At 51.8% G+C, this 26,801-nt stretch overlaps 11 protein-coding genes across 12 annotated transcripts; 6 read left to right on the forward strand and 5 right to left on the reverse strand.

Moving 5' to 3' along the window:
- Positions 1–603: 603 nt before the first annotated feature.
- On the forward strand, positions 604–1,109 carry LOC131569407 (feather beta keratin-like). Its single transcript, XM_058821611.1, has 2 exons — positions 604–619; positions 742–1,109. The coding sequence occupies exon 2, from the start codon at positions 747–749 to the stop codon at positions 1,107–1,109; it is 363 nt and encodes a 120-aa protein (XP_058677594.1). The 5' UTR covers positions 604–619; positions 742–746.
- A 5,304-nt stretch (positions 1,110–6,413) lies between these two features.
- LOC131569383 (feather beta keratin-like) lies at positions 6,414–6,752 on the forward strand. The gene has a single exon (XM_058821579.1). The coding sequence runs from the start codon at positions 6,420–6,422 to the stop codon at positions 6,750–6,752; it is 333 nt and encodes a 110-aa protein (XP_058677562.1). The 5' UTR covers positions 6,414–6,419.
- Positions 6,753–8,334: 1,582 nt separating this feature from the next.
- LOC131569477 (scale keratin-like) lies at positions 8,335–9,525 on the reverse strand. Its single transcript, XM_058821689.1, has 2 exons — positions 9,508–9,525; positions 8,335–9,191 (listed from the first exon to the last, which is right to left on the reverse strand). The coding sequence occupies exon 2, from the start codon at positions 9,172–9,174 to the stop codon at positions 8,335–8,337; it is 840 nt and encodes a 279-aa protein (XP_058677672.1). The 5' UTR covers positions 9,175–9,191; positions 9,508–9,525.
- Positions 9,526–11,575: 2,050 nt separating this feature from the next.
- On the forward strand, positions 11,576–13,501 carry LOC131569380 (scale keratin-like). 2 transcript variants are annotated; one of them, XM_058821577.1, is made up of 3 exons: positions 11,576–11,593; positions 12,208–12,597; positions 12,643–13,501. In XM_058821577.1, the coding sequence occupies exons 2-3, from the start codon at positions 12,225–12,227 to the stop codon at positions 13,107–13,109; spliced, it is 840 nt and encodes a 279-aa protein (XP_058677560.1). In that variant the 5' UTR covers positions 11,576–11,593; positions 12,208–12,224; the 3' UTR covers positions 13,110–13,501. The 2 variants fall into 2 exon arrangements, with proteins under 2 accessions (XP_058677560.1, XP_058677559.1); XM_058821576.1 differs by having other exon boundaries at positions 12,208–13,501.
- Positions 13,502–13,794: 293 nt separating this feature from the next.
- On the reverse strand, positions 13,795–15,147 carry LOC131569381 (scale keratin-like). The gene is made up of 2 exons (XM_058821578.1): positions 15,016–15,147; positions 13,795–14,237 (listed from the first exon to the last, which is right to left on the reverse strand). The coding sequence occupies exon 2, from the start codon at positions 14,214–14,216 to the stop codon at positions 13,821–13,823; it is 396 nt and encodes a 131-aa protein (XP_058677561.1). The 5' UTR covers positions 14,217–14,237; positions 15,016–15,147; the 3' UTR covers positions 13,795–13,820.
- A 3,202-nt stretch (positions 15,148–18,349) lies between these two features.
- On the reverse strand, positions 18,350–18,958 carry LOC131569478 (scale keratin-like). Its single transcript, XM_058821690.1, is given in 3 exon segments — positions 18,350–18,748; positions 18,751–18,787; positions 18,882–18,958. Coding segments are annotated over 3 exon segments (513 nt in total).
- A 189-nt stretch (positions 18,959–19,147) lies between these two features.
- On the forward strand, positions 19,148–19,800 carry LOC131569479 (scale keratin-like). The gene is given in 3 exon segments (XM_058821691.1): positions 19,148–19,278; positions 19,381–19,399; positions 19,402–19,800. Coding segments are annotated over 3 exon segments (549 nt in total).
- Positions 19,801–21,103: 1,303 nt separating this feature from the next.
- On the reverse strand, positions 21,104–21,711 carry LOC131569480 (scale keratin-like). Its single transcript, XM_058821692.1, is given in 2 exon segments — positions 21,104–21,502; positions 21,505–21,711. Coding segments are annotated over 2 exon segments (606 nt in total).
- A 682-nt stretch (positions 21,712–22,393) lies between these two features.
- LOC131569481 (scale keratin-like) lies at positions 22,394–23,019 on the forward strand. The gene is given in 3 exon segments (XM_058821693.1): positions 22,394–22,488; positions 22,582–22,618; positions 22,621–23,019. Coding segments are annotated over 3 exon segments (531 nt in total).
- A 1,442-nt stretch (positions 23,020–24,461) lies between these two features.
- LOC131569482 (scale keratin-like) lies at positions 24,462–25,087 on the reverse strand. Its single transcript, XM_058821694.1, is given in 3 exon segments — positions 24,462–24,860; positions 24,863–24,899; positions 24,993–25,087. Coding segments are annotated over 3 exon segments (531 nt in total).
- Positions 25,088–25,181: 94 nt separating this feature from the next.
- On the forward strand, positions 25,182–26,356 carry LOC131569483 (scale keratin-like; the record flags this gene model as incomplete). The annotated part of the gene is made up of 2 exons (XM_058821695.1): positions 25,182–25,201; positions 25,954–26,356. Coding segments are annotated over 2 exons (423 nt in total), but the record flags the coding sequence as incomplete, so codon positions are not given.
- Between the last annotated feature and the right edge of the window lie 445 nt (positions 26,357–26,801).

Consider the following 26,801-nt stretch of genomic DNA (forward strand, 5'->3'; position numbering starts at 1 on the left):
CCCTGCAGTGTTCCCAGAAACGAACCCAGCCTGGAATATTTTAAGATGAAAGCACCCTGTGGTCAGATAGACAAACCACAAGATAAGGAAGCGAAGCAGTAAAAAACACAAATACTGAGGCAAAAACCCCTGTAATCAGTCGTGGCCCATAAATCACTTCTTGCACAAAGAGTGGCCCAAGTTGTTGGGCAACTCAAAACTCGGTATAAAAACCTGAGCAACTCCCGGCTCTCCCAGCCACTTCTCTGCCCTCCTTTGCCTTTGTGAGTAAGGTGAGTTTGAACCTTTTATTCTCTTTCTAAAGCCTTGATTTTGTACCTTTTCCCTCACTCTTCTTGCTGCAATTTCTTCTCAGAGGGAGGAAGGGGTTTTATAGCAGAGAAGGAGTTTTGTGTTGGTGGCGAGTTATAAAAATCATTAATTAGCCACGTTAGCTAAATGGCTATGGGTTATTTATTAAATGGGTTATTTATTAAAGGGTTATTTATTCAGTTTGGGGATCCAAGGCAGTTTTAAGGTTGTGAAGCTGCACTTTAATATCAGCAGTGAATCCTTGGGCCTGTTCAGTCGCGTGACCGCGTCCCACCGCAGCCCAAGAAGAGAATTCACCTGAGGCCAGAACACCAACAGCATTAAAAATCCAATTTCCTTCCCAATTCCCAACCCCGAAAGAACCCCTGGAAAGCTGCTGATAAACGTGGGTGTAACTCAGCTCCTGTATTCCAGAATTCCCTGTGGCCACAGCCATGTCCTGCTACGACCTCTGTGCCCCAACCTCCTGTGGCCCCACGCCGCTGGCCAACAGCTGCAACGAGCCCTGTGTCCGGCAGTGCCAGGACTCCACCGTGGTCATCCAGCCCTCGCCCGTGGTGGTCACCCTGCCCGGGCCCATCCTCAGCTCCTTCCCCCAGAACACCACCGTGGGATCCTCAGCGTCCGTGGCCGTTGGGAGCGCTCTGAGTGCCGGGGGAGTCCCCATCAACTCCGGGGGCAGCTCCTTGGGCTTTGGGGGTTTTGGGGGCTTTGGCTATCCCGGGCTGGGCAGCGGCTACAGCCGGCCCTACCGGCGCTACAACGCCTCCCGCAGCGGTTTCTATGGGCCCTGCTAAGGCAGTAGGAGAAGACCAGGAATGCTGAACCCCGACCCGTCCCTGGAGCAGGACTGAGCTCATGGCCGCGGTTTTTGGATGCCACGTGAGATGCCCCCCAGCCTGGAGTTAAAGGAGGTGTGGGAGTTTGGCATCTCCCCAAACCAGGCCTTTGCTTGTCTTTTGTTGTGCTCTACTTCGTGTTTCTCATCAAATGTCTTGTCCTGCTTTTTTGTTTTGTTGGGGTTTTTTTTTTGTATTTGATAATAGGCAAAATATTAATTGTTGGCAATTGTTGTGCATGGCTGGATTAGCACAGGTCGTTCGTTGATGAAGAAGGAAGATTTCCGCTCGCTGAGTGTGTCTGAGTGGGTTCTGTCCTTACTGAACCATGGAAATGTACTGCTGACTTTTTCGTTGCTTCCTTCCCTTCCTCAACCCATTAAATTCGTGTTGCATCACCCTCCGAGTCTGCTTGGCCTTCTTTGCTCTCCCAGCCCCTTTTCCAGTGCCTTTGGAAGTCCCCACTTCCAGAAAACACCACGCAAATAATTTCAAAGGAGAACGAGTCCGATTCCAGTGGTGGAAAACTTTTAAAACCAAGCCTAAAGGCAGAAAGGGACTCTGCAATGGGTGCCTCCTGCTGGGACATAAACAGGGAATTTTTAAAGATGCGATACTCTGGAAAAATGTTTTAAAAGAAGGGCGCTCAGCTGAGATTCCTAAGGGAATTGTAGAGGGAGAGAAGCAGCAATTGGGGCATCCTTTTTGGGGTGCAGCATCTCCTGGCAGCTGAGCTCAGCCCCTGGTGAGGCGCAGAAGGATGGGGAGTGTTTCTCCCTTTGGAATTTGCTGGGTTGGGAAGCAAGTCTGGGACAGGGAGATTAAAGGACTTAAATTTAAAGAATTTTTAGTTCCAATCCTCTCTTAGGGTTTCTTAAAACAGAGCTGAGCTTTATCAGGCGTGGCTTTGCTCCTCCTGGATTGGGACTAAGGTGTGGTTTAGAGACCCTGAAGGAAGAAGGTTTGGAAAGCTTCCCCTGAGGGCTCTGGGTGACTCAACCTCCTGTCACCCCTTAAAATGTCTGATATCTCTGAAAAGTCTCACTTGGAGTCTTTGTCTGCCTGTCCAGAATGAGGCTGAACTGTAATTAAAGATGCTGCTGAGCTTCTGCCAACTGCAGTCATTAGCAGAATGAAATTAAAGGAGGTAAATGAAAGAATTAATAATTTTAAGCAGGTGGTTTTTTTAATAAACACCAGAAGACAGTGGAAAGCTGTCAGTTTGATGTTTTATTACAGGACGAGCTTGGTCTGGATTAAATGTTTAATTTAATATTTTTTGCCATCTCAACTGAAGCTATTCCCTGATCAAAGGTGATGAATTCTAAGAAGTCCAATGGCTCCAAAGTGCTGTGACTGAGGCACTGCTGAGAAGGTGCCTTGGACAGGTTCAGGTGGATATTTCTCATAACAAAATTAATTTCCTTACCCTTGCAACTCCCTTCTCATTAATTGAACCAAATCCCTTCCCAGATTGCAAAAAAACTCCCATCAAATTTGGGATATTTCCTCCAAACATTCAGAAATCACATCAGAATAAAATATGACCCTCAAGCACCAGTTCCCCCTTCATTCCTGTCCCAAATCACCTTTTGGGTTAAAACCTGGTGTGGCAACCAGTAAAGCACAATTCTGAGGGAAATCTGGACGGGTTTGCAGTCACTTAAAAAGTGATTTATTCACTGCTGCAGAAAAGGAGTGGGAATATCCTGTTAGAATGTTTTCCACAGGGAAGTATTTCTCCTGAACGTCTTGGTCCTACAGAAATAAAAAATGCCATTATTTTTTCAGAAATATTTTTTGTCAGCAAAAATCCCTTTCAGCACCAAATTCTGTGGAGCTGAGGCCAGAGCTGCAGCATCTCCTGGGTTTATGGGGAGAAGGGAAGAGGCAGGAGGGCTCTCCAGAGCTTTTATGGCTTTCTGGGGCTGCCTGGAGGATCCCAGACATTCCTGCACCTTTTATTACCCAGTCCCCACAGAAGCTGTGGGTTTGCTTTGCATTTGGCCGGGTTCCCAGCAGGGAAATTGGTTTGTTTACTGTTTATGTTCATGATGGTTTTTCCTGGCCGCGGATGAAACCCATGACCCATGAGGCCGCTTTCATCTCCCTGCTTTGCATCCATTAAATATTCCTGGCTCCATCGTGCCAACTCCACCTCCCAAAGTGGGGGTGAGTCAAAATCCCATTTGTTTAGGACTTCTGGCATTTTGGACACACACCTGGGAGCAGCCCCTGGTGTGGTAGCGAGTTTTAATTGGAGTCCTGAGTGTGCAATGCCAGCCGTGATAAGTGTCCAGGAGATTTCAGATCGCTGCTCCTTGTAATCTTCCCAGGAGCAGCATCCCAAAAGCTCTCAGCTCCTGGGAGGAGAAGATGGAGCCATCCAGACAAGCTGGACTTAGGATCACCTTCAGAAATGGAATTTGGGCTCTTTTTATCTTCTCTGTAGCTTTGGATGAGTTGGCTTTCAAACCACAAGCTGGTCTTGGAATTGATAGATAATTATTGTTATAAAGGAAAGTCAGGGAATCATGGAATTGTTTGGGTGGGAAGGGGCCTTAAAAATAATCTAAACCATGGGCAGGGACACCTTCCACTATCCCAGGGTGTTCCAAGCCCTGTCCAACCTGGCCTTGGACACTTCCAGGGATGGGGCAGCCACAGCTTCTCTGGACAACCAATTTTTTTAACATTTCTGTGCATGCAGCAAGAACTTTGGGAAGGTCTGGTCAATCTTGAAGGACAGGAGAGTTTCCAGACATCGTGTCATCATTTTGGGTCATCCCAAACTGGGGACACCCAGTGACTGAGTTGATGCAAATTCTCATTTGTATTTCAAGGACAAGGTGGAAGGATTGGAGCTGGTGGGGAAGTTTAGTGGAATCCATCAGGAATCTTGGCCACCCCTTTGAACCCCTGGTCATGTTCAAAGAGTCCTTCCCTGCCCATTTGCTGATCGTCCCCCATTTGCATGTCTGAGTGGTCCAGGGAAATGTTTGGGGAACTTTGAAGACTTCTGCTCTTCAGAAGTCTCCAACCAGCGTTTATTTCCCAGGAGATGTTGGGGCAGATACTCCCAGTTCGGTGCTGATTTGCCTGTCTCTGCCTCGGAGATTAAGCACCACGAGAGCTTGGAATGCTTGGCCCTGCCCTCCAGTCTGCTCCGGCATTGTCTGCGATTACTTTTTAATCTGGAAATTGCCTTTGAAAAGGAACTGGAATTGCTGCAAGCTGAGGTGATCTGTGAGACGTGCAAAGTGAAAGCCAGAATTGCCTTTCAAAGAAGGAAAAAAGGAACAGGAACATTACAAACGTCTCTAAATAACTGCTATTCATTTGGGGAACAATTTTGCATAATGGTGCGAAGCCCAGCAGGGGAAAGTAATAATTTAGTGGCAGATGTAAAAGGCTTTGGCGTCTTTGATGACCCCAAAGATGAGCTTGGGCAAGGCTTTGAGCAGCCCCAAATTCCCAGGCATCCTCCAGATGACCTCAATCGCTGTCCTGGTTTAATGTAGGGAGAAAACCCAGCCTGGAGACTCCTGAGATGAAGGACTTGGACACTCAGTTCCCAAATTGTGTCTCAGATTCCATCATGGGAGCGTGGTGGTTTCATAATAAAGGAATAGATCAGATGATGCTCCTCTTTCATGCTTTCTGCTGAGTCAAGAAAATAAAATCTGTTCCCTCAAATAATCCATTTCTCAGTACCTTTGAGAGAGGGGAAGTTTAATCTAAATGCTTTCTAATGATTTTATTTCCTTTATTTTTGTGTATTTCCTTCTGTTTGAGAGGAATTTGGTGAAACACTGAGGCAGAAATAGGAATTTCTGCCCTTTTCACAACGAGGTGTGCCAAAAACTTGTGCCCTCCATGCAGGGGGAAAGGGATTTCACAGGGAAGGTCACTGCACCTTTCCCGATGGTTTCATTCATCCTTTTCATGGTTCCTTGGGATGCAAAACAATTTCCTGAGTAACCCAGATGCATCAGCCTCTGATCAGGAGTTAACTGGGCTCGTAAGATTTGAGGATAAAAGAAACCTCACCGGAGGAATGCATGCATTACAGGGAGGAAACGAAATCCAGGCAAGAAACACAAACAGAGAGGAAAAGTAAATCCCCAGCCAGGGGTACTTTGCATATGAGGAATCGTTAGCAATTGGCTGCTAATGAGCTACACGCACAATTTGTGTCCCAGGTCCTCGGGCTCTCTGGGCCAGGGTATAAAACCAGCCCGGTCTGAGGAGCTACAACCACTCTTGGCCTTCTTCTCCCTGGAGGAAAGGGTAAGTCTGATCTTCTTCCCATTTTCTTTGCATTGTTGCTGTCTTTGTGTTTTATTTTTCGAGGTTTGCGCTCTTTAAAATTGCTGGGGAGACTTCGAAGCAGCTTTTTCTCCAGGGAGGGACATTCTGTGAAGGGTGGAGGTCGTTCCTATGCTGAGCCCGGATTTTTTCATTTGCGTCACCCAAATCTTTCCATTCCAAGAAGTTCCGAGCTCTGCCTGAGCCCTGCTCAGACCTGGGAGCGGATGTGAGGAATCTGTGCAGAGCTTTTGGCTCTCGGGATGGAATCACAAAATACTCGCGGTTGGAAGGGACCTCTGGAGATCTCCTGGGGCAGGTGGCACAGGAAAGCCTCCAGGAGGGTTTGGAACGACTCTGGAGAGGGAAACTCCTGGGCACGAGTGTCTAAATGTGTCCAGAGGGAGATTCCCTGAACTCCCTTGCTCAGAGCTACCTGTGCCAAGGCCTCACGGTGAAATTTCTGCTCCTCATTTTTACTTGATGAGGATTTTTTTGTTGTTGTTTAGTTTTGGTTTTGGTTTTTTTGGTGGTTTTTTTTTTTGTTCGGTTGTTTTTTTTGTTTGTTTGTTTGTTTTTTTGTTGTTGTTGTTGTTTTGTTTTGGTTTTTTTTTATTTTTTAATTTTATATTTTTATTTTTTATTTTTCTCTCTGTTTTGGGGCGCAGTTTCTCCTTGCTTTCCTGACTGCCTGCTCCCTCACCTCCCCGCTTATTTCAGGGCTGCAGGAGGGAAAGGAGAGAGCACAGAGTCGCTCAGGAGGAGGTGGAGCTGCCCTTTGTGGTGTAGAGAGCTCTGAACTTCACCGAAATCCCCTTTCAACCCCAGACCAACCCTTCCTTCCACTCCCCACGCGCTCCTCGCGCTCTCCATCACCACAACAGCTTAATTACGCGGCTAATTACACCTCGCTCCTTGCATTCCAGAACTCGCTGCCTTCCAGACTCTCACCCCACAGCCATGTCCTGCTACGACCTCTGCGCCCCAAACTCCTGCGGCCCCACGCCGCTGGCCAACAGCTGCAACGAGCCCTGTGTCCGGCAATGCCAGGACTCCACCTACGTGATCCAACCCTCTCCCGTGGTGGTCACCCTGCCCGGACCCATCCTCAGCTCCTTCCCCCAGAACACCGCCGTGGGATCCTCGGCATCCGCGGCCGTCGGGGATGCTCTGAGCGCCGGGGGAGTGCCCATCAACTCGGGCAGCTCCTCGGGGCTCGGCAGTTTGGGGTACTCGGGTTTGGGGGGGCTCTATGGGAGGTCCTACCGGCGCTCCAACCGCTGCGGGCCCTGAGGGAGCCGCGGGAAGGGATGAGCAGGAGATGGAAAGGCGATCGGATGCAGGAAAGCGCGATCGGATGCAGGACTGAGCCCGTGCCCACCCGCTTGCTGACCCCCGCAGCTTTGCCCTGAGCTCCCGGCGCTGCAGGAGCTTGGCTTTCCCCATTTGATGCCTTTCTGTGCAATCAGGGAGGTGAAAAATGTCACTCGATTGTCGCTGGGAGTCCAGCTGTAAAGCACTGCCTGGAAATGGGTGATGAATTTTAATTCGTATTCAACCCTTCTGTATTGAACCCTTCTGCTTTCTTTTGCTGTATTTTTTTTTTAATTCCACTTCTTGCTCATTAAATAGATGGCGCATCACAATTTGTGGTTTGCAATGTTCCTTCTCTCTCTTCCTCTTTGGAGCCTTCTCTGGCAGAAATTTGCCCGTGCATAAGTTGTGAGTACCAAGCAGATCTACATTTAAGTTACACCACGCTAATCACTGAGGAGTTAGAGAAATATAAACAATGAGTAATATCCTTTTTTTGTGTGTGGGGGGGAAATTTTCCCCTTTTCTCATTTCTGGAAGAACATTATGAAATATTGTTCTGGCTAGCAACAAATGGGGGAAAAGAGGTGGGAAAGCTAAAGCAGCTTTACGGACAAAACTTTTTTATTCTCAACATCCCATCTAAAACTCCTCTCCATAAATTCGAACCCATTTCCCCTTGTCCTGTCCCTCCAGGCCTTTGGAAATAATTTCTCCCGTATTTCTTTTCGGCTCCTTGAGACACTGGAAGGTGAAATGAGATCACCCCGGATCTTCTCTTCCTCAGGCTGAACAAACCCAGGCAGAACTTTCAAAACCCAACAGACAGAATGAAAACTTAGGTCTCGTCCTTCCCTTGTCGTCCTGCTAGGTTAGAAACGCTGCAATTATGTCTTAATTGTTTGCTAAGCGATGTGGTGATTGAGGGGCCTGGGGTGTCACCAGGAATCCTCAGAGCAAGAACAATTACTCAGAACCTCGGGGAAGTTAATGACGGGCAAATTGCTAAACAAACATTCCTCAACATCGCGTTAAGTACCCCAATTAAACTACCATTCCACATTTCAAACGCGGGGAGCAGGGCAGATCCTGTGATAAGGAAACCTCAGCACGCTGGGGAGTTCTGCTCCCGGAGGAAAAAATAAATGACAAATAAAAACCAGAGAGGCTTTTGTGCAACACCAACAGCGGTTTAATGTCAGAGAGAAGAGCAACAACCGAGGGCAGGGAGCACAAGCAATCCCAGGGGCAGCAGGGGATGCAGAATTCCTGTTCTGGGAGCAGGGACCAGCTCAGGAGCAGGATAAGCCAGGGATGGAGGAGTCCAGGCACAGAGAGGGGATGGAGGGCTCAGGGTGTCCCGAAGGGACGGAGGGATCAGGGAATCCCGAGGGGATGGAGGGCTCAGGGCAGAGAGAAGGGATGGAGAGCTAAGGGCACACCCAGAGCTGCTTGGCACACTCAGCTGCCACTGCCAGCGCCTCCTGCCCGGTGTCCCCATGGCCCGGCCCGGGCTCCAGGGCTGGCACTGCCTCTGGAGGCTGGCACTGCCACGGGGACTTTAGAAAACCCCACAGCTCCCACGGCGGGACCTGCTCCATCTCTGGGAGCCAGGCAGGGAATAGCCCAGGCCCCGTGAGGAGAAGCCGGAGCTGTAGGACCTCCCGCAATTGCCAAAGGAGCCCCCATAGCCCCCGAGGGTGCCCCCATAGCCCCCAAGGGAGCCTCCATAGCCCCCAAAGGAGCCCCCATAGCCCCCAAAGGAGCCCCCATAGCCGGTGCCACCTCCATAACCCAGGGAACGGCCGTAGCCAAGAGACCCCCCATAGCCCTGGGAGCCCCCATAGCCCCCACAGCTTCCCAGGCCAAAGGAGCCCCCATAGCCCCGGGAGCCCCCATAGCCTGAGAAACCCCCATAGCCCTGGGAGCTCCCATAGCCCTGGGAGCTCCCATAGCCCCCATAGCCAAGGGAGCTCCCATAACCTCCAGACCCAAAGGAGCCCCCATAGCCCCGGGAGCTCCCATAACCTCCAGACCCAAAGGAGCTGCCGTAGCCCAGGGAGCTCCCATAACCTCCAGACCCAAAGGAGCCCCCATAGCCAGAGGAGCCCCCCAAGGCCAGGGGACCCCCATAACCCCCAGAACCTCCCAGCCCAAAGGAGCCCCCGTAGCCCTGGGAGCTGCGGGAACTGAAGGAACGCCCCGGCAAGGCTGGGCCCGACGATCCCACAACGCTCTCCTGGGGGAAGGTGCTGAGCACGGGGCCCGGGATGGTCACCACCACCGGCGGGGGCAGGATCAGAGCTCTGGAGTCAGGGCACTGCTGCACACATGGCTCGTTGGAGCTCTCGGCGATGGGCTGGGGGCAGCTGACGCCGCAGGACTCGTTGGAGTAGGACATCCTTCTGTGCTGGGAGGCTGCAATGCACAACAGAAAGGACTTCGAAACTAAACTGGCTGAGAAGAATCAGAATTAAACTCTGTGTGTGAACTATCAGAGGGAAACAGGTAAATTCAAAGAAATCTCATTATTGTATTAGTCTTCGTCTCACCATGATCATCCTTGCAAGAGAAATTCTGTCCTGGATAAATTAAACAAACTTATAGCAACCTGTGGCAAAGATTCAGTCAAAGGTGTAAGACCAGCAAGAAAGAAGCCAAGAGGAAGAGGAAAAGAGGCTCATAGGCTTTATGTAGTAATTCAGATTTTATGGGGATCAGTGCCGCCGCTTACCTTGTTGGCTGCAGGTTTGGGAACAGGAGCAGTGGATGAAAGGCTCTGGGTGATGTGAGCTTTTATATCCTCCTCAAAGCCACCCCCTGAGCCTCCCGTCCTCGTTTATTACAAAACCAAGGCCACAGTGGGCGCTTCCATTCTGTCACCTCAGCAATGTCCCTCCCAAACTCACGTGGCTGTGACACAACCGCTGATGGCAATCAGCTCCCTCTGAGGGCAATCCGAGGGGATTTGGGGAACTTGGGGCTGAGGGGTGGTCGTGGAGTCATTGATTAAAGCAGTCCTGCTTGAGTCCAATTTTAATGTCCTGTTAAATTGGGACGTTTTAATGGCCACGTTAACCATGGTATGGAGCTGTTTGTTGGTGCCACCTTCACCAGGTGAAGGTAGTCCAAGTGGACCTAAAATTGTGGTTCTGAGAGGACATGAATTCTCCTTGTAGACGAGTAGGGATTTACAAAAATTGTCCCCAAAGAGATTGAAATTAGTACAGCCAGAAGAGGCCTTGGCTTTAAGCTAATTCCAAATATTTCATGATTTCATTTGAAATCTCAACTTCCAGAAGTTCAATTTGAAATACATTAAAAATCTTAATTTTCTTTCCTCCCAACCCTGAAATACTGACCACTACAGAAAAAAAAAAAAAATAGAGTAGTAATAAAATAACAATATATTGCAGTAATAAAATAAAAAATATATATTTTATTATGATGAGTCTGGGACATCCTGCAGTTATTTCTTTTCTTTCCTCTTGCAATTGTTTTCTAATTTTATGACATTGCAAAAGAGAGACAATAAATTACCTCTAAATTGTAAAATAGCTCTCTTTGTGAAGTGTCATCAGGATTTGCTGATAATAATGAGAGGTACTGGAGGATAATGACTTTAAGCTGCCTCACAAATACTCGTTAATAGTCAGTGCTTGCAATTTCTGTTATTATCCTATTAAATGGAGGCTGGGAGTTATGAGGATTTGTTTGAGTTAGCAGCTCCCTTGTTATGAAACATCATCATTTAAAAATATCAATCAATGTCACTCCTCTTGATTCCTTAATCAGCATTTGATTAATAATTTCAGTGCTGGCAATGATTTAATTTTCATTCCTGAGCTCAAATTCTTTATTTTATTACCTGTTAACATGTTTGGGATGACTATGACAAGTACATCATCTGCCATGTCAAGTGCAGCTTCCTCTTAATTTATGAGGCAGCATTTCGCTGAAATATCTTAAATTTTAGGGGAGAAATTAAAGCCTGATTGCAAATTATCCAAATTTTCAGGCTTAACTATCAATATTTTGTGCAAAAGGGGTCTCAAAGTGATGTTCTAAAATCTCAACTCTTGAAGTCTCACCTGTAAATATTTTGTCCATGAAATTGTGCCTCGTGACACAGAGCCCTCAGCTCACACGTCTCTGACCTGATGCTCCTGCCCCACTTTTGGGCGCTGACATTTCCGTGTTCCTGTCTAACACACCAAATATGAATTTCCTGTGGGTGTTTACAAAGCCCCTCATGGTCCTGGAAGGATCTGGAACATTCCTCAAGTGTCACTGCCTCCATGACATTCCAAAGCCAGAAGGGAATGGAGCAATGGAACCCAGCTTGGAATTGTGGAGTGATTAATGGCATTTGAGCTGCAAACACGGATAAAACCCCCTCACGTTTCTAAAGCATTTGGAGATAATTGATATTTTCTTCACTTTTGAGACCCTTCTCCCTCTTTTTGTGCAGCTCCCATGGATTTTCACGGGATTCACTTGAATTTTAAAAGACGAAGTTAATTAATCTGAACTCATCGAACCCAAAGCCGGCTCTCGTGATGGGGATTATTACCTCATCATTCACCAGCTCGATGCCCTCAAGTCTGTCCTGACATGGCCTCACGCCCGTTTTTTGCGCGTGGGGAGTGGCAGTGCAAAGCCAGCAGAATTAAATCCCTCCATGTGAGGGTTGTTCTGTGTGGGACTGAAGGCACGGAGGGCGTTTTGGCCTTGTAAGCACTTTGGGAAATGTATAAAAGCTGCCACCACTCTGAGCCTCTCCATCCACTTCTCCTGAGTAATTCGCCTTGGTGAACAGGGTAAGTTGGATTTGAGCTCCTCTATCCTTCTCTATCCTTCTTTTTCCTCATCCAATTCTTTGATGTTATGGATTGGTAGATTTAAAAATTGTGGGTCTGAGAAGGCTGTCGTAGAATAAAATGTGAATTTTCACCATGCCACTTGGAATAACCATTTCCAGGCATTTTAGGTACAATGCGTGGCTGTAAAATTTAAAAATATCTGAGTGATCATTCTCACTTTGTGGGAATATAAGGGTAAATGTTCTGGTTTGGAAGCTGAAGGCTACTTGGGAAAGGACATGAAATTACAGAAGTTGCTGCTTTGTATCTGACACTTCTTAATTTCCTATAGATAAACTGCTAGACTTAGTTGGATTTAATAAATTTATAAAGAGATAAAACCAGATTTGTCACAGTGTAAGAAGTACCACCAGAGATGACACCAGATGTTTTCATTTGTGTGTGACATCTCAGGGACCTTGACAGCAACCAGAATTTGATTTCTGTGGTCAGATAAGGGTCAGATTTGGAAAGCAACAAACTCCGGGCTCCCACATTTTCCATGGCAAAGCACAGACAGAATCAGGTGGAAATTCCTGGATCTGAAACCTTTTTCCTGCTGTGCATTGCAGCCTCCCAGCACAGAAGGATGTCCTACTCCAACGAGTCCTGCGGCATCAGCTGCCCCCAGCCCATCGCCGAGAGCTCCAACGAGCCATGTGTGCAGCAGTGCCCTGACTCCAGAGCTCTGATCCTGCCCCCGCCGGTGGTGGTGACCATCCCGGGCCCCGTGCTCAGCACCTTCCCCCAGGAGAGCGTTGTGGGATCGTCGGGCCCAGCCTTGCCGGGGCGTTCCTTCAGTTCCCGCAGCTCCCAGGGCTACGGGGGCTCCTTTGGGCTGGGAGGATCTGGGGGTTCTGGGTCCCCCCTGGCCTTGGGGGGCTCCTCTGGCTATGGGGGTTCCTTTGGGTCTGGAGGTTATGGGGGTTCCCTGGGCTACGGCAGCTCCTTTGGGTCTGGAGGTTATGGGAGCTCCCTTGGCTATGGGAGCTCCTTTGGGTCTGGAGGTTATGGGAGCTCCCTTGGCTATGGGAGCTCCTTTGGGTCTGGAGGTTATGGGAGCTCCCTGGGCTATGGGGGCTATGGGAGCTCCCGGGGCTATGGGGGTTTCTCAGGCTATGGGGGCTCCCTTGGATATGGGGGCTCCCGGGGCTATGGGGGCTCCTTTGGCCTGGGAAGCTGTGGGGGCTATGGGGGCTCCCAGGGCTATGGGGGCTCCCTTGACTACGGCCGTTCCCTGGGTTATGGAGGTGACACTGGCTATGGGGGCTCCTTTGGGGGCTATGAGGGCTCCTTTGGGGGCTATGGAGGCTCCCTTGGGGGCTATGGGGGCACCCTCGGAGGCTATGGGGGCTCCTTTGGCAATTGCGGGAGGTCCTACAGCTCTGGCTTCTCCTCACGGGGCCTGGGCTATTCCCTGCCTGGCTCCCAGAGATGGAGCAGGTCCCGCCGTGGGAGCTGTGGGGTTTTCTAAAGTCCCCGTGGCAGTGCCAGCCTCCAGAGGCAGTGCCAGCCCTGGAGCCCAGCCCAGGCCATAGGGACACCGGGCAGGAGGCGCTGGCAGTGGCAGCTGAGTGTGCCCAGAAACCCTGGGTGTGCCCTGAGCCCTCCATCTCCTCTTTTTGCCCTGAGCCCTTCATTACCTCGGTATTCCTGGAACCCTCCATCCCCTCGGGATTCCCTGAGCCCTCCATCCCCTCTCTGTGCCCAGACCCTTCCATCCCTGGCTTATCCTGGTCCTGACCAGGTCCTGGCTCCCAGAGCCCAAGTTCTGCATCCCCTGCTGCCCCTGAGACCTTCTGGATTCCCTGCCCTCGGCTGTTGCTCTTCTCTCTGACATTAAATCCCTGTTGGTGTTGCACAAAAGCCTCTCTGGTTTTCATTTGTACTTGTTTTCCTCTGGGGGGCATTCCCTCTTATGCTGGGAGGAGATGCCTGGGGTTTCTCACTTGACCAAGGCACTTGGGTCTTTGTCATTTGGGAAAAGGAGGCAAAGAAACAGAAATTGGATGCAGGAAAACTTTATTGAGCCAAGAAGGCCAGGAGTGGCAGGGAGAGGGAGGGTGGGCAGGCCGGAGGCAGGCCTGGTGTCACACGCTGCAGGCCAGGGCAGCTTGTGCAGAGCTCAATTTCTCCATGCTGGGCTGAGGCAGTGCCAGGGCCTTTGGGGCTGTGGCTGGTGGCTCTAGCAGGGCCCGCAGGTGTCCCAGAGCTTCTTGCTGTAGCGGGGCAGGGCGCAAGGGCTGCAGGCGGGAGCAGCGTAGGCTCTGCCAAAGGTGCAGAGGCCCCCCGAGGCCTGGGTGGCACCGGCGCCATAGAGGCCGCCCAGCCCCAGGGAGCCGCCAAAGGCCGGTGCTCCGGAGGAGCCCACCACGGCCTGCTGGGGGAAGGAGCTGAGGATGGGGCCGGGGAAGGTGACCACCACGGGCGGGGGCTGGATGAAGGCAGACGAGTCGGGGCACTGGCGGGCGCACAGCTCGTTGCAGCTCTCAGCGATGGGCTGGGGCACAGCCACGCTGGTCCTGGGCACTGGGCACAGCTCAGCGCTGCTCCTGGGTGGGCACAGGTCGTAGCAGGACATCTTGGCGTGAGAAAGATGAGGCTGAAAGGGAATTCAGAAATACAGGCATTAGAACAGACATGGGGATCTTCCAGTTCAGTAGTGGACTGGTCCTAGACTTTACAAAAACCCTGAGTGACCAAAGTCACACAGCCTTGCCCATTCTGCCCAGCGCTGGCCCTGTGCCCTGCAGCCCCCTCAGAGCCCTGATCCCCACACCCCCAGACCTCACAATCCCTTCCCAAGTCTCTGGTTCCAGCTTGGAGCTGTCTGTCCTGTCCAAGGGTCATAGCATGACATCCTCCAGGGCTCAGGATTGGTTTGCAACAAATTGAGACATAAAAACTATAAAAACTCAGAAGCTGATGAGAGAAATTCTCAACATGAGTGAAATCACGGCATTGTGGTTTATGTTCAGCCTTGATCGTCATGGTCAACACCCACTGAGCACCTTAATAAAAAAATTCTAGTGTAAAACCATCCCCAGAATGACCAGACCTCACAGACTGATCTTTGCTCTGGCCCCACATCGTTTTTTCATTCAGCTTTTGGAAATGTCTACCCTGAAGAACAATATAAGAACCCCAGTCCCATCTTCCATGAATTTCCCTGAAGTTGAAAAGCTGGGAAGATCTGGGGACTCCCAAAGACTTTGGGACTCCCAAATCCCCCATTTCCCACTGGTTTCATTAAGAGTAATTCCAGACAGAAACAATGTAAAACTTTTCTAAATCTCAGCATTCCTAAAGGAATCTTCTGCAACTGCTCTGGTACAGGGTCTGATTAAATAAATAGAAAGAAATTAAAAATTCATACTCACTAAGCTCCTCAAGGCGAATGAGCTGAGAGAAGTGTCTGGATGGACCCAGGCACTGGAGCTTATATAGAGGATCCAAACATTCCTGAGGGCTTGGAATCTTGCTTGGACTGGGGGTTCTGCCTGAAATAAATTGTTTACCAGCTTTGAGTCACAAAAGTTTGGAGTTTGTGGCAGTTCTGATTTCATTCTCATTCTCCTATCGTGTGATGTCGGAGTTTCACCACCTTGATTTCTTTAATCTTGGGTCTTAATTGGTGCTGGCAACTCCTGGCATCATTAGAGTGACCTCACTGGAATTACCATGTTCATTAAGCTGACTCCACATGTTGCTTCTTCCTTTACAACCTTGTCATGAGCTCGTCTGCTCCAAGATTTTGTAAGACTCATCTCTGGCTGACATGGACATTTTTCCTTAACAGCCCTTTAAAATTATCTGATAAATTAATTAGAAGCAGAAACCAGCTGATTCCAGAACTACCCAGGAATAAATGTGCTTTCCAGCCCTAATTAAAGAGACCTTGTTGGTCAGAGATGGGTTTGAGGGGTCATGAATATCTGCTGAGATCATCCAGGACACTCAGCAATTCCCCAATAGTTTTCCATTGAGAGGAAGGTTTGGAATCAATCCCACATAAAAATCATTTTAACTAAGAAGGTTTTAGTGGTAAATAAAATTCAGGTGCTGGATGTTCCCATATCAAGTCTTGTGATTCCAAATTTGAGGAAAAATCAAAGAGGTAGATGGAGGTTGTTCTTTAATGTCGTGGGTGCAATCTCTTATCAAGAGTGTTCTGGCCCTTCTTGAGAAAAATACTTTGTAATGATTTCACAAACATTCATTATCTGCTGTTCAACCCAGCTAATGTTCGGTGTTGTATGACATGAGTGATTTAGACATTTCACTCTTACACAACCCCAGCTGCTTTAATGTGCAGGAAACAAGGTGGTGCCTGCCATTACTTTAATTAAGTCATTATTTGTGCCATTGGAAGTCAAGGGTTAATGATTAGTGCAGCTTTTCTTTTCCTTCTTAAAAAAAAATAATCCTGTCCATATCTGTGGTTGAATCTTTTGTGAGTTAAATATTCCGCCTTTGCTGTATTTGCTTTATTTCAAGCTATATTTTCCATTTATAATATTAGTTTATATTTATTATTATGGTATTATACACCTTTCATATGATTATTATTAATTATTGTTATGTTATATTATTATACCTTCATTATTATATACCTTTTTTTGGTGATTTTTTTCAGAGCAAAACTTTTAGGTTTTCACCTGTATCCAGTGCATTTTACAGACCCTACTTGTTATTCCTGAGAAATCCCCTCAGAGATCATATATCTGCTCTTAATTCCTACACTGAAAATTGGTTGTTGTGGTCCAAATATTGGTTTCACACAAATATTTTCATTTCCTCTGCAGGTGAAAAAGGATTTGGGTTTAGGTTTATGTTTCGTTTGTTGCCCCAACAAGTTCCCCTGTATTTGCTGCAGGGGAAGGAAAAAAATTATTCTCCAAGCACAGAAAGGGATTGAGTCGTTCCCACATCTCCCAGCCTGGGGGGATTTACTTGCCTTGATTTATATTTTAAACTTGCCTTGATTTATATTTTACAAAAATCTGACAGTCAGTGCAAGTTGTGCCTCATCCCTGGCACAAACTCCCTTTAAATCCAATCTCTTTTGATGGGCTGCATCAAAACCCCCGTGGGCAGCAGGCGAGAGGAGATTCTGCCCTGCTCAGGTGAGACCTCACCTGCAGAGCTGCCCCAGCCCAGGAAGGACCTGGAGCTTCTGGAGGGAGCCGAGAGGAGGCTCCAGGATGATCCGAGTGATGGAGCAGCTCTGCTGGGAGGAAAGGCTGAGACAATTGGGATTATTCTGTTTGGAGAAGGGGAAGCTCTGAGGTGACCTCACTGTGGCCTTGCAGGACCTGAAAGAGCTACAAAAAACATGTACAAAAAACTGAATAGCAATCAATTTAATGGAATAGTTATTGATAAAGGAAGCTTCTCAAATATGAATTAGGAATTCTCTTTTCTATGAATGTGTTTGTGAAATTATGCCCTTGTCTCCCAGCTAATGGAGACAAACAGAAAAACAAATGTATAAGATGGATGTATTCTCTAAATGTTTTCACTACTTAATGCTATGAGAATCCCTTTCCCAAGAGATGGAGTGACAGGACAAGGGAGAATGGGACTGACAGGGAGGGGGTTTAGATCCAATTTTGGGGATAAATTCCTCCCTGTGAACATGGGGATGCCCTGGCACAGGATATTCCATGGCCGTCCCATCCCTGGCAGCGTCCAAGGCCAGGCTGGACAGGACTTGCAGCAACCTGGGGTGGTGGAAGCTGTCCCTGCCCATGGCAGGGTGTGGAATGAGATGATTTTAAGATCCCTTCCCACCCAAATAATTCCATGATTCTGTGATTACCTCTCTCGACTTTGTATTAAAAACACCACTATTTCAGTGCTCTCTGGGCTACAAAATTTATTTGGAGAGATTCCTCTGAGAAAAAAAAAACCCTCTAAGTGCAGATTTTCTGAGCAACAAGGGCCGTGAGAGCACTTGGGAAGCACTGAGCAGTGATCTCTGCTCCCTGTTTTGTTGTTTTGTAGCCCTTGCATGTCCCAGGGATGATTAACAGCGCCCAAAGCAGGGAGGAGCGGCCAAGCACCTCAGCCCTGATCAGATAGCTTGTAGCCGCTGGGTTTGGCCAGGCCGGGCCCTGCCCTGCTCTGACTTTCCCTTTTGTGTCATCCAGGGCAGGCTGCTCCTCTCAGAGTGGCTCCAGCACTCCCAGGCCCTCTTCAGAGATTTAAACAACCAGAAATGGTCAAGTTGAATAGCTCTGTTATAAGCAGGTAAGACCTCAAGTGAGTAATCAGCACCATTTAAAATAAAAAAAGATGAAAACGCAAAAATTCGATGCATAGAAGATTTATTGCAGGAACAACTTGAATAAATCACAGAGAGTACAAAGGAAAATATGGGAAAAGGAGATGTACAAAGAGAATCCAAAATATAAAGCTAAATTTTATAACTCACGCAAATGTCAAGAAGCAGAGCTGAAAAAATGCAAAGACAACATGAAGTTGATATAACCAAGATAAACAATAAAGATCAAAGAAAAGAAAAATTAAATTCTGATACATAATAAATTCACAAAATAAAACATTAGGGATTATATTTTCAAAGTGGAGATAAAGTAAAACACTAAATATAGGAAAAGACAAGTTGTAAGGCAAAGAGCAAAAACGGCAAAGATTTAGATGAACAACTTCTAGATTCCTCCATTGCTGACAGATAAAAAAGATAGGATAAGCCTAGCAGGGCCCGCAGGTGTCCCAGAGCTTCTTGCTGTAGCGGGGCAGGGCACAAGGGCTGCAGGCGGGAGCAGCGTAGGCTCTGCCAAAGGTGCAGAGGCCCCCCGAGGCCTGGGTGGCACCGGCGCCATAGAGGCCGCCCAGCCCCAGGGAGCCGCCAAAGGCCGGTGCTCCGGAGGAGCCCACCACGGCCTGCTGGGGGAAGGAGCTGAGGATGGGGCCGGGGAAGGTGACCACCACGGGCGGGGGCTGGATGAAGGCAGACGAGTCGGGGCACTGGCGGGCGCACAGCTCGTTGCAGCTCTCAGCGATGGGCTGGGGCACAGCCACGCTGGTCCTGGGCACTGGGCACAGCTCAGCGCGGCTCCTGGGTGGGCACAGGTCGTAGCAGGACATCTTGGAGTGGGATGTGAGGGTGCTCTGCAAGAGAGGGCAGCCATGGCAGGAGAGCAGCCCAGGGCAGCAGTGACCCGGGCACAGGGGCTGGGGCTGGAGCAGGGAGCCACCAGCAGAAGTGCTGGCACACTTACCCTTGTTCCCGAGGAGGAGAAGGTGGCCAGGGCACTGCTTGCTCCACTCTGGCCCAGGCAGGGCTTTTATAGCAGCCATGGGGATTGCTCAGCTCCAGCCTGGCCAATCTGCACAGGGGACACTCCCTGCTGCTGCTGCTGCTGCTGACACCAGGGCTGTGCAGCCCCTGCCTGTCCCTGAGTCAGCATCCCCCAGGTGCCAGCCCAGCACATCCCGCTGCCCAGGTGATCTTGTCCTTCCTGCCATGTCATATCCTTGATAGCAGGGATGGCACCCAGGAATCGGCTGCAGATTGGCCAGGCTGGAGCTGAGCAATGCCGGGGCTGCTATAAAAGCCCTGCCTGGGCCAGAGTGGAGCAAGCAGTGCCCTGGCCACCTACTCTCCCTCGGGAACAAGGGTAAGTGTGCCAGCGCTTCTGCTGGCGGCTCTCTGGCTCCCTGGCCTTTGGCTCAGGCACTGCTCTGGGCTGCTCTCCTGCCATGGCTGCCCTCTCTTGCAGAGCACCCTCGCATCCCACTCCAAGATGTCCTGCTACGACCTGTGCCCACCCAGGAGCAGCGCTGAGCTGTGCCCAGTGCCCAGGACCAGCGTGGCTGTGCCCCAGCCCATTGCTGAGAGCTGCAACGAGCTGTGCGCCCGCCAGTGCCCCGACTCGTCTGCCTTCATCCAGCCCCCGCCCGTGGTGGTCACCTTCCCCGGCCCCATCCTCAGCTCCTTCCCCCAGCAGGCCGTGGTGGGCTCCTCCGGAGCACCGGCCTTTGGCGGCTCCCTGGGGCTGGGCGGCCTCTATGGCGCCGGTGCCACCCAGGCCTCGGGGGGCCTCTGCACCTTTGGCAGAGCCTACGCTGCTCCCGCCTGCAGCCCTTGTGCCCTGCCCCGCTACAGCAAGAAGCTCTGGGACACCTGCGGGCCCTGCTAGAGCCACCAGCAACAGCCCCAAAGGCCCTGGTGCCACCTCAGCCCAGCATGGAGAAATTGAGCTCTGCACAAGCTGCCCTGGCCTCCTGCAGCCCGTGACACCCAGCCTGCCTCTGGCCTGCCCACCCTCCTTCTCCCTGCCTCTCCTGCCCTTGTTGATGCAATAAAGCTTTTCTGCATTCAGTTCCTGTCTGTTTTCCTCCTTTTCTGGAGTCATGAATTGCCCTGGGGATGGGGAATTCTGGGAGTGGGATGGGAATCTGTCTTGAGGGATTGTCTGGGCAACTGAAAATGGAAGTGGATAGAAAATATAAATGGGAAGTGGACAGTGCAGGGCGACATGGGGAAGATAATGAATTCAAAGGGGAAAGGGAATCGGAAGACAAAGTACTGGGTTTAGAGGGAGGAAGAAAAGAAGATGATGGAGAAGATGATGGATAAGGAGAAGGAGAAGGAGAACGAGAATGAGAACGAGAATGAGAAGAGGAAACAAAACATGAGACATGAGGTGACAAAGAAGTTTTAAAAAGAGAGAAAGAAAAAGAGATAGACAATGAGAGATGGAACTGATGATGCAGAAATAAAATATAAAGGGCATAGTGATGGGCAAGTTTGTCTCTGATTTCTGTCCCTGATTCTTTATTCAAAGCCAAGGGTGATGCAGAGGCACAGGAGATGTGACAGCCTGTGCTCCTGGATGGCTCCCAGCTCTGGGGAGAGTTCATCTCATTGCCAGCATGGCGGCAGGTCTTTAAAGGCCCATAGTGTCATTGCCCGTGAGCAGGGGATATGTCTACTTTCAGGTAGAGTGCTCGGACCTCCTTGTCCTTGACCTGGTACATGTCCTTGTCCTTGACCATATCCTTGTCCTTGTCCTTGTCCTTCCTCTTATCATTTCGTGAAGCATTCCCTCTTCTCTCCTTGATATCAATCCACTTCTACTTTGTTGCTGTTTTCTTCTTCAATACAACTGGCCATGTACCAATTCCAAATTCTATTTTACCGACACTGTAAGCTTCCATTTTCAGTTTCCCAAGGAACACTTATTCTCCTCCCACTTTTGGAATTCCCCATTCCCTGGGGACTTCATGACATGATGCAAAAAGGCAACAGAACAGGAATTGGATGCAGGAAAACTTTATTGTACCAAGAAAGGCAGGAAAGGCAGGGAGACGGAGGGTGGGCAGGCCGCAGGCAGGCCAGGTGTCATGGGCTGGAAGAGGCCAGGGCAGCTTGTGCAGAGCTCAAGGTGTCCATGCTGGGCTGAGGCGGTGTCAGGGCCTTTGGGGCTGTTGCTGGTGGCTCTAGCAGGGCCCACAGGTGTCCCAGAGCTTCTTGCTGTAGCGGGGCAGGGCACAAGGGCTGCAGGCGGGAGCAGCGTAGGCTCTGCCAAAGGTGCAGAGGCCCCCCGAGGCCTGGGTGGCACCGGCGCCATAGAGGCCGCCCAGCCCCAGGGAGCCGCCAAAGGCCGGTGCTCCGGAGGAGCCCACCACGGCCTGCTGGGGGAAGGAGCTGAGGATGGGGCCGGGGAAGGTGACCACCACGGGCGGGGGCTGGATGAAGGCAGACGAGTCGGGGCACTGGCGGGCGCACAGCTCGTTGCAGCTCTCAGCGATGGGCTGGGGCACAGCCACGCTGGTCCTGGGCACTGGGCACAGCTCAGCGCTGCTCCTGGGTGGGCACAGGTCATAGCAGGACATCTTGGAGTGGGATGCGAGGGTGCTCTGCAAGAGAGGGCAGCCATGGCAGGAGAGCAGCCCAGGGCAGCAGCGTCCAGCCACAGGGGCCGGGGCTGGAGCAGGGAGCCGCCAGCAGAAGCGCTGGCACACTTACCCTTTTTCGTGAGGAGGAGAAGGTGGCCAGGGCACTGCTTGATCCACTCTGGCCCAGGCAGGGCTTTTATAGCAGCCATGGGGATTGCTCAGCTCCAGCCTGGCCAATCTGCACAGGGGACACTCCCTGCTGCTGCTCCTGCTGCTGCTGCTGCTGCTGACACCAGGGCTGTGCAGCCCCTGCCCCTCCCTGAGTCAGCATCCCCCAGGTGCCAGCCCAGCACATCCCGCTGCCCAAGTGATCATGTCCTCCCTGACACGTCACATACTTGATAGCCGGGATGGCAACCAGGAATGGGCTCCAGCAGCACGTTTAATGGTCCAAAGGGGTGGGGCAGGGCTCGAATCAGCCTGGCCCAGATGGACATCTCTGCTCTTTGCCCTGTGAAGATCAGGCCTGACAGGAAAGTTCTTTGTTTGCAGTCTCGTGGAACCACCTCGGCACTGATTGCCACCAGATGGAGTCTGGTTCTGCTGGGCTCTCCCATAATGCAGAGCTGCCCTTCGTTTTGAGGTATTCTGCCATTCCTGCCCCACACGCACCAGCCCCTGACAGGTGTTCCCCTAACCTAAGTGCCATCCCGGCTATCAAGTATGTGACGTGTCAGGGAGGACATGATCACCTGGGCAGCGGGATGTGCTGGGCTGGCACCTGGGGGATGCTGACTCAGGGAGGGGCAGGGGCCGCACAACCCTGGTGTCAGCAGCAGCAGCAGCAGCAGCAGCAGCAGCAGGGAGTGTCCCCTGTGCAGATTGGCCAGGATGGAGCTGAGCAATGCCAGGGCTGCTATAAAAGCCCTGCCTGGGCCAGAGAGGAACAAGCAGTGCCCTGACCACCTTCTCCTCCTCGGGAACAAGGGTAAGTGTGCCAGCACTTCTGCTGGTGGCTCCCCGCTCCAGCCCAGCCCCTGTGGCTCAGGGGCTGCTGCCCTGGGCTGCTCTCCTGCCATGGCTGCCCTCTCTTGCAGAACACCCTCGCATCCCACTCCAAGATGTCCTGCTACGACCTGTGCCCACCCAGGAGCAGCGCTGAGCTGTGCCCAGTGCCCAGGACCAGCGTGGCTGTGCCCCAGCCCATCGCTGAGAGCTGCAACGAGCTGTGCGCCCGCCAGTGCCCCGACTCGTCTGCCTTCATCCAGCCCCCGCCCGTGGTGGTCACCTTCCCCGGCCCCATCCTCAGCTCCTTCCCCCAGCAGGCCGTGGTGGGCTCCTCCGGAGCACCGGCCTTTGGCGGCTCCCTGGGGCTGGGCGGCCTCTATGGCGCCGGTGCCACCCAGGCCTCGGGGGGCCTCTGCACCTTTGGCAGAGCCTACGCTGCTCCCGCCTGCAGCCCTTGTGCCCTGCCCCGCTACAGCAAGAAGCTCTGGGACACCTGCGGGCCCTGCTAGAGCCACCAGCAACAGCCCCAAAGGCCCTGGTGCCACCTCAGCCCAGTATGGAGGAGCTGAGCTCTGCACAAGCTGCCCTGGCCTCCTGCAGCCTGTGACCCCTTGCCTGCCTGCGGCCTGCCCACCCTCCCTCTCCCTGCCTCTCTTGTCCTTTTTCATACAATAAAGTTTTCCTGCATCCAACTTCTGTCTCTTTGCCTCCTTTGCGATATACAGGACACACTCGGGGATGAGAATATTCCAAGAGTGGGAGGGTAAATGGTATTTCTGGGATAGTCGGGGTCAATGGAAAATGGAAGACAAAGGAAAAGTAAAAGAGATGAGGGACATGGACAGAGGACAATAATGTGGACAAGAAAATGATACCCGAATGGACAGTGAATCAAAAATAGCTACTGATGGGATAAGGTTGGGTTAGGACAAGGAGGAGAAGGAGGAGAAAGAGGAGAAAGAGGAGAAGAAGGAGCAGGACCAGAAGGGGAAGCGGAAGGAGGCAAAAGATGATGAGATGAAGGAGAAGAAGGAGGACAAGGAGGATAAGGTAAGAGAATGCAAATAAGAAAGACAAGAGGAAGTAGAGGAAGGAGAAGAGGAAATAGAAGATGAGAAACAACAGTTTGGAGAAATATGAAAAAGGAAGACTAAGTTATAGAAACTGATGGTGAAGGGGATGATGGCAAGGAAATTTCATGTCCAGGGAAGAGTGACAGTGAAGTGTCTCTCTGATTTCTGTCCCACATCCTTTAGAAGAGCCATGGTGGCAGAGAGGGCTTGGAGCTCTGGCAGCATTTGACCCCAGTTGGCTCTCAGCTCTATGGCCAACATCAGTCATGGCAACAAAGCTGCAGGTCCATGAGAGCTCGGGTCTTATGGACGGCAAGCCAGGGGATCTCTCTGTCTTTAGGTAGAGTGCTCAGAGCTCTTTGTCCTTGTCCTTCTCATCCTCCATCTCCTTCTCCTTCTCCTTTTTCTCCTCCTTTTCCTTACCCTTCTTCTCTGTCGCCAAACCTCACCAGATCCCACAGCTATCCTTTGTATGCTTGCATTTCCACTTTGATTTCATTTTCATCTCCACTTTAACCTCCAGTGGCCCATCCAATTCTGTATAAACTTCCCCTTTGTATTCCACATTCCATTCCCGCATCACCTATCGGTGATGCTCTCCCGGCATCACCAATCAATTCCTCTTTAATTCTTGGAAGTCCCCCATCCCCAGGAGTATATATGACTTCAGAAAAGGAGGCAAAGAAACAGGAGGATTTGAATGAAGGAAAACTTTATTGTGCCAAGAAGGGCAGGAGAGGCAGGGAGAAGAAGGGTGGTCAGGCCACAGGCAGGCCAGGTGTCACGGGTTGCAGGAGGCCAGGGCAGCTTGTGCAGAGCTCAATTTCTCCATGCGGAGCTGAGGCGGTGCCAGGGCCTTTGGGGCTGTTGCTGATGCTCTAGCAGGGCCCGCAGGTGTCCCAGAGCTTCTTGCTGTAGCGGGGCAGGGCACAAGGGCTGCAGGCGGGAGCAGCGTAGGCTCTGCCAAAGGTGCAGAGGCCCCCCGAGGCCTGGGTGGCACCGGCGCCATAGAGGCCGCCCAGCCCCAGGGAGCCGCCAAAGGCCGGTGCTCCGGAGGAGCCCACCACGGCCTGCTGGGGGAAGGAGCTGAGGATGGGGCCGGGGAAGGTGACCACCACGGGCGGGGGCTGGATGAAGGCAGACGAGTCGGGGCACTGGCGGGCGCACAGCTCGTTGCAGCTCTCAGCAATGGGCTGGGGCACAGCCACGCTGGTCCTGGGCACTGGGCACAGCTCAGCGCTGCTCCTGGGTGGGCACAGGTCGTAGCAGGACATCTTGGAGTGGGATGTGAGGGTGCTCTGCAAGAGAGGGCAGCCATGGCAGGAGAGCAGCCCAGGGCAGCAGCGTCCAGCCACAGGGGCTGGGGCTGGAGCAGGGAGCCACCAGCAGAAGTGCTGGCACACTTACCCTTGTTCCCGAGGAGGAGAAGGTGGCCAGGGCACTGCTTGCTCCACTCTGGCCCAGGCAGGGCTTTTATAGCAGCCCTGGCATTGCTCAGTTCCATCCTGGCCAATCTGCACAGGGGACACTCCCTGCTGCTGCTGCTGCTGACACCAGGGCTGTGTGGCCCCTGCCCGTCCCTGAGTCAGCATCCCCCAGGTGCCAGCCCAGCACATCCTGCTGACCAACTGATCGTCCTTCCTGCCACTTCACATACTTGATAAGCACAATGGCACCAAGGAATGGGCTCCCGGAACATCTTTAATGGTACAAAGGGGTGGGACAGGGCTGGAATCAGCCTGGGCTCACATGGACATCTCTGCTCTTTGCTCTATGAAAATCAGTCCTGACTGGACAAGCCTTTGAACTCAGCCATGTGGAACCTCCAGTGCTCCGAGGGCAAAGAGATGTGGTCTAGTTCTGCACGGCTGTTCTGTGATGCATCCATGCCCTCCATGTTAAAGGCTCCTGAAAATCCTACCCCTGATGCTCCAGCTCCTTACTGGTGTTCCTGGACCCAATTCCAGGGTGCCATCCCTCCTATCGAGTCCCTCATGTGTCAGGAAGGCCAAGATCACTTGGGCAGCGGGATGTGCTGGGCTGGCACCTGGGGGATGCTGACTCAGGGAGGGGCAGGGGCTGCACAGCCCCAGTGTCAGCAGCAGCAGCAGCAGCAGGGAGTGTCCCCTGTGCAGATTGGCCAGGATGGAGCTGAGCAATCCCGGGGCTGCTATAAAAGCCCTGCCTGGGCCAGAGTGGAACAAGCAGTGCCCTGGCCACCTTCTCCTCCTCGGGAACAAGGGTAAGTGTGCCAGCACTTCTGCTGGTGGCTCCCTGCTCCAGCCCCTGGCCCCTGTGCCCGGGGCACTGCTGCCCTGGGCTGCTCTCCTGCCATGGCTGCCCTCCCTTGCAGAACACCCTCGCATCCCACTCCAAGATGTCCTGCTACGACCTGTGCCCACCCAGGAGCAGCGCTGAGCTGTGCCCAGTGCCCAGGACCAGCGTGGCTGTGCCCCAGCCCATTGCTGAGAGCTGCAACGAGCTGTGCGCCCGCCAGTGCCCCGACTCGTCTGCCTTCATCCAGCCCCCGCCCGTGGTGGTCACCTTCCCCGGCCCCATCCTCAGCTCCTTCCCCCAGCAGGCCGTGGTGGGCTCCTCCGGAGCACCGGCCTTTGGCGGCTCCCTGGGGCTGGGCGGCCTCTATGGCGCCGGTGCCACCCAGGCCTCGGGGGGCCTCTGCACCTTTGGCAGAGCCTACGCTGCTCCCGCCTGCAGCCCTTGTGCCCTGCCCCGCTACAGCAAGAAGCTCTGGGACACCTGCGGGCCCTGCTAGAGCCACCAGCAACAGCCCCAAAGGCCCTGGCACTGCCTCAGCCCAGCATGGAGAAGCTGAGCTCTGCACAAGCTGCCCTGGCCTCCTGCAGCCCATGACACCCGGCCTGCCTCCGGCCTGCCCACCCTTTTTCTCCCTGCCTCTTCTGCCCTTCTTGGTACAATAAAGTTTTCCTGCATCCAATTCCTGTTTCTTTGCCTCCTTTGCCAAAACAAAGATATCCGTAGGCATGGAGGAGTTCCTAGATTGGGTAGGGAAATAGTGTTGGGGGATGGCCAGGGGCAATGCATAATGGAATGGGAATGGAAAAGAGATGAGGGACAGGGACAGAGGACAGTAATGTGGACAAGTAAATGAAACAAAAATGCACACTAAATCAAAACATAGAGAATGTTGGGAAGGGGCTGGGTTAGGAGACAGAGGGGAAAGAGTAGAAGGATGAGAA

Source organism: Ammospiza caudacuta, chromosome 30 (genome assembly GCF_027887145.1).
Source record: "Ammospiza caudacuta isolate bAmmCau1 chromosome 30, bAmmCau1.pri, whole genome shotgun sequence".
Classification (NCBI taxonomy): domain Eukaryota; kingdom Metazoa; phylum Chordata; class Aves; order Passeriformes; family Passerellidae; genus Ammospiza; species Ammospiza caudacuta.

What these genes read in the sequence shown, in the direction of transcription:
- LOC131569380 (XM_058821576.1), top strand. Translation starts at nt 12,225, where the DNA reads ATGTCCTACTCCAACGAGTCCTGCGGCATCAGCTGCCCCCAGCCCATC.
- LOC131569477 (XM_058821689.1), bottom strand. Translation starts at nt 9,174, where the DNA reads ATGTCCTACTCCAACGAGTCCTGCGGCGTCAGCTGCCCCCAGCCCATC.
- LOC131569383 (XM_058821579.1), top strand. Translation starts at nt 6,420, where the DNA reads ATGTCCTGCTACGACCTCTGCGCCCCAAACTCCTGCGGCCCCACGCCG.
- LOC131569381 (XM_058821578.1), bottom strand. Translation starts at nt 14,216, where the DNA reads ATGTCCTGCTACGACCTGTGCCCACCCAGGAGCAGCGCTGAGCTGTGC.
- LOC131569407 (XM_058821611.1), top strand. Translation starts at nt 747, where the DNA reads ATGTCCTGCTACGACCTCTGTGCCCCAACCTCCTGTGGCCCCACGCCG.